The 11,399-nt window shown below is 39.5% G+C and overlaps 1 protein-coding gene across 1 annotated transcript; it reads right to left on the reverse strand.

The window, feature by feature from the left end:
- Nucleotides 1–6,819: 6,819 nt before the first annotated feature.
- Nucleotides 6,820–8,178, reverse strand: LOC136853225 (piggyBac transposable element-derived protein 4-like). Its single transcript, XM_067128600.1, has 3 exons — nt 8,061–8,178; nt 7,176–7,799; nt 6,820–6,914 (listed from the first exon to the last, which is right to left on the reverse strand). Exons 1-3 carry the CDS (start codon nt 8,176–8,178, stop codon nt 6,820–6,822), a joined length of 837 nt encoding a protein of 278 aa, XP_066984701.1.
- Nucleotides 8,179–11,399: the final 3,221 nt, after the last annotated feature.

Raw genomic sequence — 11,399 nt, forward strand, 5'->3', positions numbered from 1 at the left:
GAAAGCAAGGGCGTTACCCACTGGGCCATACAAGTCTAAAAAGAAGTTGGAACCTGAGGCAACTGCACCCAGGAATTACCTGGGCAAGCTAACTGCTTGCATACCAGACTCAGTTTCCCCAACTTCCCGACTCAGCAATGACCCAATAGACAACATTTCATTCGAATTATCCCTTCTGAGTGAATAAGATGAAATCATCAACACACAATCACGTGTGGAACAGAAATAAATTTCTGAGTCACGTCGGGATCGAAATCAGGTCTCTCAGGTGGAAAGCAAAACGTTACCCACTGGAGCCATACAAGTCTAAAAGAATTGGAACCTGAGCAACTGCACGATGAATTACCTGGGCAAGCTAACTGCTTGCATACCACTGATTTTCCCCAACTTCCCGACTCAGTTTGACCCAATAGACAACATTTCATTTGAATTATCCTTCTGAGTGAATAAGATAAAAATCATCAACACACAATCACGTGTGGAACAGAAATAAATTTCTGACTCACGTCGGGATCGAACCCAGGTCTCTCAGGTGGAAAGCAAGGCGTTACCCACTGGGCCATACAAGTCTAAAAGAAGTTGGAACCTGAGGAGCAACTGCACCCAAAGAAGATTACCTGGGCAAGCTAACTGCTTGCATACCATGCGAGTTTTCCCAACTTCCCGACTCAGTAATGACCCAATAGACAACATTTCATTCGAATTATCCCTTCTGAGTGAATAAGATAGAAATCATCAACACACAATCACGTGTGGAACAGAAATAAATTTCTGACTCAGGTCAGGATCGAACCCAGGTCTCTCAGGTGGAAAGCAAGGGCGTTACCCACTGGGCCATACAAGTCTAAAAGAAGTTGGAACCTGAGAGCAACTGCACCCAAGGAATTACCTTGGCAAGCTAACTGCTTGCATACCAGAGAGTTTTCCCCAACTTCCCGACTCAGAAGGGATAATTCGAATGAAATGTTGTCTATTGGGTCATTGCTGAGTCGGGAAGTTGGGGAAAACTTTTTCGCTGGTATGCAAGCAGTTAGCTTGCCCAGGTAATTCCTTGGGTGCAGTTGCTCTCAGGTTCCAACTTCTTTTAGACTTGTATGGCCCAGTGGGCAACGCCCTTGCTTTCCACCTGAGAGACCTGGGTTCGATCCCGACGTGAGTCAGAAATTTATTTCTGTTCCACACGTGATTGTGTGTTGATGATTTCTATCTTATTCACTCAGAAGGGATAATTCGAATGAAATGTTGTCTATTGGGTCATTGCTGAGTCGGGAAGTTGGGGAAAACTCGCTGGTATGCAAGCAGTTAGCTTGCCCAGGTAATTCTCCTTTTGTGCAGTTGCTCTCAGGTTCCAACTTCTTTTAGACTTGTATGGCCCAGTGGGTAACGCCCTTGCTTTCCACCTGAGAGACCTGGGTTCGATCCCGACGTGAGTCAGAAATTTATTTCTGTTCCACACGTGATTGTGTGTTGATGATTTCATCTTATTCACTCAGAAGGGATAATTCGAATGAAATGTTGTCTATTGGGTCATTGCTGAGTCGGGAAGTTGGGGAAAACTCGCTGGTATGCAAGCAGTTAGCTTGCCCAGGTAATTCCTTGGGTGCAGTTGCTCTCAGGTTCCAACTTTTTTAGACTTGTATGGCCCAGTGGGTAACGCCCTTGCTTTCCACCTGAGAGACCTGGGTTCGATCCCGACGTGAGTCAGAAATTTATTTCTGTTCCACACGTGATTGTGTTGATGATTTCTATCTTATTCACTCAGAAGGGATAATTCAATGAAATGTTGTCTATTGGGTCATTGCTGAGTCGGGAAGTTGGGGAAAACTCGCTGGTATGCAAGCAGTTAGCTTGCCCAGGTAATTCCTTGGGTGCAGTTGCTCTCAGGTTCCAACTTCTTTTAGACTTGTATGGCCCAGTGGGTAACGCCCTTGCTTTCCACCTGAGAGACCTGGGTTCGATCCCGACGTGAGTCAGAAATTTATTTCTGTTCCACACGTGATTGTGTGTTGATGATTTCTATCTTATTCACTCAGAAGGGATAATTCGAATGAAATGTTGTCTATTGGGTCATTGCTGGAGTCGGGAAGTTGGGGAAAACTCAACTGGTATGCAAGCAGTTAGCTTGCCCAGGTAATTCCTTGGGTGCAGTTGCTCTCAGGTTCCAACTTTTTAGACTTGTATGGCCCAGTGGGTAACGCCTTGCTTTCCACCTGAGAGACCTGGGTTCGATCCCGACGTGAGTCAGAAATTTATTTCTGTTCCACACGTGATTGTGTGTTGATGATTTCTATCTTATTCACTCAGAAGGGATAATTCGAATGAAATGTTGTCTATTGGGTCATTGCTGAGTCGGGAAGTTGGGAAAAATCCTGGTATGCAAGCAGTTAGCTTGCCCAGGTAATTCTTGGGTGCAGTTGCTCTCAGGTTCCAACTTCTTTAGACTTGTATGGCCCAGTGGGTAACGCCTTGCTTTCCACCTGAGAGACCTGGGTTTAGATCCCGACGTGAGTCAGAAATTTATTTCTGTTCCACACGTGATTGTGTGTTGATGATTTCTATCTTATTCACTCAGAAGGGATAATTCGAATGAAATGTTGTCTATTGGGTCATTGCTGAGTCGGGAAGTTGGGGAAAACTCGCTGGTATGCAAGCAGTTAGCTTGCCCAGGTAATTCAACTTTAGGTGCAGTTGCTCTCAGGTTCCAACTTCTTTTAGACTTGTATGGCCCAGTGGGTAACGCCCTTGCTTTCCACCTGAGAGACCTGGGTTCGATCCCGACGTGAGTCAGAAATTTATTTCTGTTCCACACGTGATTGTGTGTTGATGATTTCTATCTTATTCACTCAGAAGGATAATTCGAATGAAATGTTGTCTATTGGGTCATTGCTGAGTCGGGAAGTTGGGAAAACTCGCTGGTATGCAAGCAGTTAGCTTGCCCAGGTAATTCCTTGGGTGCAGTTGCTCTCAGGTTCCAACTTCTTTTAGACTTGTATGGCCCAGTGGGTAACGCCCTTGCTTTCCACCTGAGAGACCTGGGTTGATCCCGACGTGAGTCAGAAATTTATTTCTGTTCCACACGTGATTGTGTGTTGATGATTTCTATCTTATTCACTCCAGAAGGGATAATTCGAATGAAATGTTGTCTATTGGGTCATTGCTGAGTCAGGAAGTTGGGGAAAACTCGCTGGTATGCAAGCAGTTAGCTTGCCCAGGTAATTCCTTGGGTGCAGTTGCTCTCAGGTTCCAACTTCTTTTAGACTTGTATGGCCCAGTGGGTAACGCCCTTGCTCCACCTGAGAGACCTGGGTTCGATCCGACGTGAGTCAGAAATTTATTTCTGTTCCACACGTGATTGTGTGTTGATGATTTCTATCTTATTCACTCAGAAGGGATAATTCAATGAAATGTTGTCTATTGGGTCATTGCTGAGTCGGGAAGTTGGGGAAAACTTCGCTGGTATGAAAGCAGTTAGCTTGTCCAGGTAATTCCTTGGGTGCAGTTGCTCTCAGGTTCCAACTTCTTTTAGACTTGTATGGCCCAGTGGGTAACGCCCTTGCTTTCCACCTGAGAGACCTGGGTTCGATCCCGACGTGAGTCAGAAATTTATTTATATATATATATATATATATATTTGTGTGTGTGTGTGTATACAGGGTTTCCATAAAGTCTCTGTACAGTTTCAAAATATATTACAAAAGCAAATGAACAGACAAGTATGTGGAAATTATTACAAAATGAGAGGTTGATACTGAAGTTTTTGCTTCATTTAATGCACCTGTAGATGGGCACCGTTAGTTGCACGAAGTACATCAAGACGGTACTCTATTTCTTGCTATGTTCGCTGTAGCATAGCCTCATCAGTGGTGTCAATGGCATCAGTGATCTTGATGTCCCGTCCCGTCTTTTTCGATACTCAATATCTTTAACATAACCCCATAGAAAGAAGTCCAGGGGAGTGACATCTGGTGAACGAAGTGACCAAGAAATTAGGCCGTCCATTCCAATCCATCAGTCTGGAAATGTTTGATTTAGGAACCCTCGAACATGCAATCCCCAATATGGTGGCGCACCATCTTGATGGAAAATGATGGTTGGTTGAAATTCATCTAGTTGCGTGCCACATATTCACCCAAAAGGTCAAGGTAAGCATCTGCAGTAATTGATGTCTCATTGAAGAAAAAATGGACCAGTGATTCGATTGCATATGATCCCACACCACACATTCACCTTTGGATTATCTCAGTGAAGTTCCTTCCCTAGTCACATGGGGATGTTCTGATCCCCAGATTCTCACATTATGTGTGTCCAGTTTCCCTGAAACATGAAAGGTTGCCCCATCACTCAAACAAACTCAGTTGAGGTACATTTCATCCTCAGAAAATCATCCCAGCATGTTAACTACAAACTCTTTTCGTCTTGGTTTATCATTTGGCTCGAGTGCCTGTATGAGCTGCACTTTGTAAGTGGACAGTTGCAAGTTCTTGTGTAGGACTTAGTGAACTGTTGAACGTGGTAGCTGTAAGTGTCTGGCAGCAGTGCGGATGAACTTTGTAGGAGAACGATCGAAGGCTTGTCTTACACGATCGATGTTTTCCTCAGATGTTCTTGGTCGCTCACTCCTCCCTTTATGCAACACTGTCCCTGTCATCTCCATACATTTCTTGTGCCTGCACCAATTGACGGACGTGACGGTGGATCTCTCCCATACCTAGTTCTGTGGTTTCGCCGAGTCTGAGTATCCAGTCTTGTTTCAATAAACCATGACACACATTTTGCCTTTTCTTGATGAGTAGCCATTTTTGATGGGCTCATTTAACAGTACCTATTTCATCAACAGGGTACCTGAAATACATAAATGCAATGTGATTAAAAACTTTGATAACTGCTGAGTATATAGAACAAATCTGATTAAGATACCTCATTAGTGGCTGTTGTAATATAATTTTAAATTGTAAGGAGACTTTATGGACACCCTGTATATATATATATATATATATATATATATATATATATATATATATATATATATATATATATATATATATATATATATATATATATATATATATATATATATATATACCCTGGTCTGGTCATTCAAATAAAAATGTATATTTTAAAGCTATTTTACCTCTTCCGTCCTTATTAGTTTTGACTGTCTGTCTTAATCTTCTTTTCATTTTGTTTGTAGACGTGATTTTGATAGCAGAATGTAGTCGTAGTCCGTTCCATGGGCCTTCGCCTAGGACATTTACGGAATTCTAGTTCATTTTGAGATGAAATCTTATTTATTGGATACTAACATGTGACAGAAAGGGATGGAGGTTGGCTGTTATAACGCACTAAATTTCCCAAAGACAACTTTAGCTCATGTATTCAGTTTTTATGCCTACTGTATATATGCTACATATTTTGTTAATAGAAATACTAATTATTACTATTATACATCCATTCTACTTTAGTTTTGTTACTCTAACTAAGAAATAAAGGTAACAATAGATTATCGTTGAAACTGCAATATATATCAGTACTGCATTGCACTTTGTACATAAAATATTCAGACGATCTGAAGAGTAGCGTCCAGTCATAATCGAACAATGTTATTATGAAAGAAAACTTAATGAGGTAAATGTTTTCATGTTCCAGGCAAATCCCAAGAGGAGTATATTGAACATTAACCCTAGATAGGTAATCCATAACTCGTCTATCATAATAGGTAAACTGGGGTATGACATACCCCAACTAAGATAATGATAGAAATAGTACTTATGTTAGTTTTATTGGCAAATGGTTCCTATTACAAATAGATGAACTTATTTTCAATCATTTTTGTAAAACAAAGTGAACTTTATGTGAAAAAAATATTTTTTACAAATATTTGAAAAAAAGTAAACTAATTTGCATATATCAATTTTAATGTTAAGCCTCCAAAAAATGAAAACTTGAATGTTGACTTTTTGGGTCACCCACAGTAGACCGATACTGGAACATTCTGTAAACAAAAGGAGAAATACAGGAAATGAAAAAAAGTTAAAAAAGCAAGAGGTCAAAAAATAACCAATAAAAAAAATTGAGATTTTTTGGTCATTTTTAGAGGGGACAAAAATGATAATAAAAATAGTACTTACGGTAGTTATATTGGCAAATGCTTCAATGTACACACAATTCAAGTTATTTCCATTCATTTTGGCAAAATAAGTTAACTGTTAGTGAATTTATTTATAAATAAAAACATTTACTAATTTGAATCTAACCATTTTGATATTACCCTCGGAGAACTGTAAACTAAAATTCTATACATGTAAAAACATATTTAGCAGGTAGAATAAATTATAATTCTTGACAGAACTTACTTTACTATGATCTAAATGCAGTCACAGCAGATGGGTTTGGCATGCTCAACACACACTGGACGAAGGCAGTGTATACACTGCTGCCGAGTCTTGTAGTCCTTCTTCCTGGTACGAAAGCACATCTCTTCATTGAGTTGTTACCCTGAGCTGGCTGCTGATGTGGGAGGTTGATGCTGTACACATCCTTGATTGTCATCTGAGAGCTCCTATGCATGCCTTGAAATGACATCCGGTCCTCTGCCCAAGGGAAGATCAGGTCTTCTGCCAGTTTCATCATGAATATTCTGCGCTCCATCTCTGGTTGACCTCTGTCCTTCTGCATTCTGTTGTAGATGATCCATGCATTGATAATTGCTGCATTTAGCATTCCATAGAACACACACAATGGCCATCGTTTCGTCTTTCGGCTGCACGAATAACGAGCACACATCTGATCGAATGCATCGACACCGCCTTTAGTTTTATTTTAGCAAATCACCACCTCAGGCTTCCCACTGGCTTCTATAACAGGCTGATAATGCATAGTTGACATCAGTTGGACAAATTTGGTCTTCTTTTTGTCTGGATGGTAAGACAACATTGTCAGTGCTCAGTCATAGAGAAAAGCAGTGCAACCCCTGGGGATGACTTTTTTATCAGTCATCACTTGTGGTGTATATGGCTTGTTGAGCCTCAGTGTTCCTACATATGTCAAGCCATAGTTTTGAAGAAGGTCATTCACAAGTTGCATAGATGTAAACCAGTTGTCTCCTGTAATGTTTCTGTTAGTATGTTTGTAAGGCTACACCAATTGCAATGTCACAAAATGGCCTAAGGACATACCCTGAGGTGGTTTTGTGTGCGTCCCTAGGTAAGGCATGGCCCGCAACATATATTTAGTTTCCACATCGCAAATCATGATTATCTTGATCCCATATCTAGCTGGTTTATTACAAATATACATCCTGAAAGGACATCGTCCTCGAAACCCAAGAAGTTGCTCATCAATTGTAATATGTGCTCCTGGTGTGTAGCCACTCTTACACTGGGCAATAAATAAGTCCCATACCTTTCTGATGGGGGCAAATTTATCGTTCTCTTTTCTTTGCTCCCTTGTAGCGTGGTCGTCAAACCGAAGGCAGCGTAGAAGAAAGCAGAATCTCCTTTCTGACATTGCAGCACGGTACAGTGCAGGTCCATACTTGCTACTAAACATTTCCTTAGTGGTTACATCATTATCACCTTTGGCCCCAGAGAAAATCAGAATACCAATCAATGCTGATAACTCATTGTACATGGCTTTGTCCACTGTTGCCGTCTTGTTTTTATATTTTTCGGCTTGTGTAGCAATGCGGACGTTTGTGTTTGTGAGAATTTCATCTAGAATGGCAACTGTGAAGAAATCCTCGAAGCAACGTGTGGGATTGGGGTCTACATAGCGCTGTGTGGGTGATGCAAAGTTGCAAGCTGGCAACAGATTTCACCTGGGAGCTCTTGTGCTACTTCTAACTACTGGCTTTGTCGACCACCGATGGCCATTTTTGCTTGTAAGGGTCTTCGAGGTGAATTTCACAAGTAAATCACATCCTATGGTGGAGAAGGACTGGCCTGCAACAGAAACAGTGGAGGAAACTTGACCACCTGCATGAGGAGCAGATGTGGTGGCACTTGCTGGTAATGTGCGCAGGCATTTCCTTCATGGTGTGGGAGGGTCATCGCTAGCATCACTATCACTGTCCACTGAACTGTTTTGACTGTCATAAATTGAATCTACTTCCACATCATCATTATCTACATCATCAATACTACTGTCGCTCATAATTTCGTTATCACTTTCATCGGCCATTTTGTTATGTATTCTGAAAACAGTCTATAATCTGAAAAGAAGCATCTGAAAAGAAGGAAGAAATTACTGTCATTGCTTCAACATATTTTTTCCACTAAGTCAATGATTTTGTTAGGAACATTTATTTTCCATTGGTCTTTTCTGGCAACCACATAGTTTTCCAATAAATCAAATCACTCATTGAATTAGTCTTTTCTTATAACCACACAGTTTTCCAATAAATCACTCCATTTTCCTTGTTTATAATGTTATGAAATTGCCCTTACCATATAACTGGGGGCTTTTACTTATTTGTTTAGAACACCACACTCCACCGGATAATGAACTCAACTGGGAAAACAAAAGGTTTTTTCAAAGTAAACAAATCCAAGGAGAATAAAAACAAGAATTACTCCAAGGATCATAAAACAAGAACAACAGTAATTTCACTAGTTCATAGATAGAGTTACTTTTACATAGAGATAAAACAAGAATACATAAACTATGAGCGAGGATCGTAGCAATAGTCTTTCACCCGAAAAGAAAAGAAAAAAAATAACTGTACAAATCATCAGAAGAAAAATTAGCTGTAGACATCATCATTCATAATTCATAATTTTACATTTTTACTATATATCTTTTGTTGTCACACAACCTTGGGGGTCTGACACATCCCCAAAGACCCACCATGATAGGTAACCTGGGGGTCTGACACCCCTCCAAACACAAACCACGATAGGTAATCTGGGGTATGTTATACCCCATGAACCGACCATGATAAGTAATGTGGGGTACAAGATACCCCATCAACCCAGCACAATAGGTAATGTGGGGTACAACAAACCCCATCAACCCAGCACTTTAGGTAATGTGGGGTACAAGATACCCGAAGGGATCTAAAGAGTAAACTGAGAGACTGTTACCGGGATGACGACCCCATTCCCATGAAGGACTTGACAAGTCAGGAAGGTAAAGGGAAGGAGAGATCTCTCGGTCTTATGTTAATATAAATTAAACTTGAAAAAAAAAAATTGTGGGGTATCTCACACCCCAGATTACCTATCTAGGGTTAAGTAAATACTGTTAGTTTACTAATGGCAGACTTAGACAGGAACCTATTAAGATTCCTCCAACATCAAATTGCTGTTTCTTTCTCAGAAGGAATGTTGACAGGCGAGTGAGTCAATTCAGCGTCACCAAACACTGTAGGAACATCGGAGGCAGCGCTAAGCAGATGTGTTTATGCGAAAAAATTATACTTCATAGTTCTGTTTAGCATGAAGTTTGTCATCCAGAACTGAAGGTTCTTTCCAGGTAGAAATTAACAGTTTCATTCAAGATTAAATAAGGCTAGGCGAGAGCTAAAGGGAAAGGAACAAGGGGGGGATATCAGCACCGTCGGAAGGAACTGGTCTGTCTAGGGCAGCAATTCATGTCATTTTTTTTTTGATAATTTAACCTTATTGATTCAGTCATTTCATTATACTTTTTTTATTTTATCAAAGTTAATACACCATTACCTTCATCTGCCAAGTTATATGTTTAAAGTATCGTAGCTCGGATAAAAATAAGCTGATAATTAGCATAGCAGTACAAAGCTTAACTCTAAGAGAGAAAAAGTAAACACAGTATTGGTGTCAAAACTCTACTCCCTCCAAATGCCATCAAAATTGTCTCAGCATAATATGCAAATGAAAGGACTTAGGAAAAGGGCCAAGGAACTTGTGTGGCATAATTCAAAGTGCTCATGAGAATGATGCCTTATGGTTTCCTGCATTTGCCATCATTATCATTCTCTAGCAAAGAGCATAAGTATGATAGCCCTGAAGCGATCCAGACTGGAGTAGACAGTGGCTAGTTAATCAGTCGGAAAGCTTTTAAGTCAGCACTTTAAAAAAAGAAACAGAAATTAATAATCATTTCTTGTTATAAATGAAAAGAACGAAGGTGGGTTAACTACAGTATTTGGGTTGGGGCAGTGCCTGGTAGGAGTATATCTATACCCTTGATTTTCACTGATTTAATTTCTTCAAGCTACCGTATTACCTCAATGGGATGCAGACATATTTGTGATGTAAACTGGAACTTTGGTTATATTTTTTCTCTAATTTCAGATGAAGAGTTTTAATCGTAGGGATGGCGGTAAGTGTGATTCAAAGGAAGTTAAGTTGCCTCCAGAACGGACTATAGAATGGGATGAAAATGATAAGATATAAAGTTAACTGTAGTTAGAATTGGAGATGAAGTACATATTATATTAAGTTTACTCTAGAATGGTATTATGTAGCCTGCAGAAAAGGAGTGAAGTATATAAGATATTAAGTTGACTTTGCTATGGGAGAGGAATTATATAAGATTACAAGATAAAATCACACTTTAAGGAAATAAGGTATTGTTGACGTTAAGGTGAAATTGTCAAGAATTAGTCTTGCTAGGTTCAAATGGGAGTTATCAAAGAGCCAAACAAAATGGAGTTTTTAAAGAACATAAAGTTTTGTAGACGACGGGATTTTAAGGAATGGAAATTGAGTGGAAAAAATCTCTCAAAAATAAATTTGAATCGAAAGATAAAGTCAAACAAAAAATCAGTAGAATGTTAATAGCCGGTTATAACGTGAAATGGAATCTTCCATAAGGTTGTTGCTCTAAACTAACAACAAGAACATTTAAGTTTTGTTACACACGTTTTACAAATCTCTACGAAGCTCTGCGTTTGTTGCTATTGCTTAACCTGATATTTTTACTGTGGGTGATACGTTCTCTTGAAAATATTTCAGAATTGAATAAATACGGAAAGTGAAGAATCCGTCATTTACATAATTTGATTCCTCAGAGAACTCCTTTTTCAATCACACATTCAAATGAAAGTCTTTACTTATCAGTTTGTTCAACTTTGAAGCTAAAGTTTTGAAGTGTAAATTGGATCACACAAGAAGCTTTTCTCGAATCTTATGTCAGGGCACTTAAGACTTTTTATATTTATTTATTAATTATTTATTTATTTTTTTTTTTTTTTAGATCTTAGCAACGCTGGAGATTCTATCTCCCTGAGTACCAACCGCCGTTACCTCTTGAAAGGTCGGTTGTTATAATTTCACTCCGATTTTCACCTGTTATTTCAAAATTTGGAAATTTTTATCTTTTATTAGTTATTCTGGGTCTGACTTTGTAGTTTATATCCAATCGTCTAAGATTGTTTGCTGAATACTTGGTGTTATTTTCACCTCAGCTGGTTTCGATTT

Source organism: Macrobrachium rosenbergii, chromosome 27, assembly GCF_040412425.1.
Source record: "Macrobrachium rosenbergii isolate ZJJX-2024 chromosome 27, ASM4041242v1, whole genome shotgun sequence".
Lineage (NCBI taxonomy): Eukaryota > Metazoa > Arthropoda > Malacostraca > Decapoda > Palaemonidae > Macrobrachium > Macrobrachium rosenbergii.

What these genes read in the sequence shown, in the direction of transcription:
- LOC136853225 (XM_067128600.1), bottom strand. Translation starts at nt 8,178, where the DNA reads ATGGCCGATGAAAGTGATAACGAAATTATGAGCGACAGTAGTATTGAT. An exon ending in CAGTTCAGTGGACAGTGATA is followed by an intron (nt 7,800 to 8,060) that starts GTGATGCTAGCG and finishes ATCTGTTGCCAG; the next exon opens with CTTGCAACTTTGCATCACCC. An exon ending in GCACACAAAACCACCTCAGG is followed by an intron (nt 6,915 to 7,175) that starts GTATGTCCTTAG and finishes CTTACCATCCAG; the next exon opens with ACAAAAAGAAGACCAAATTT.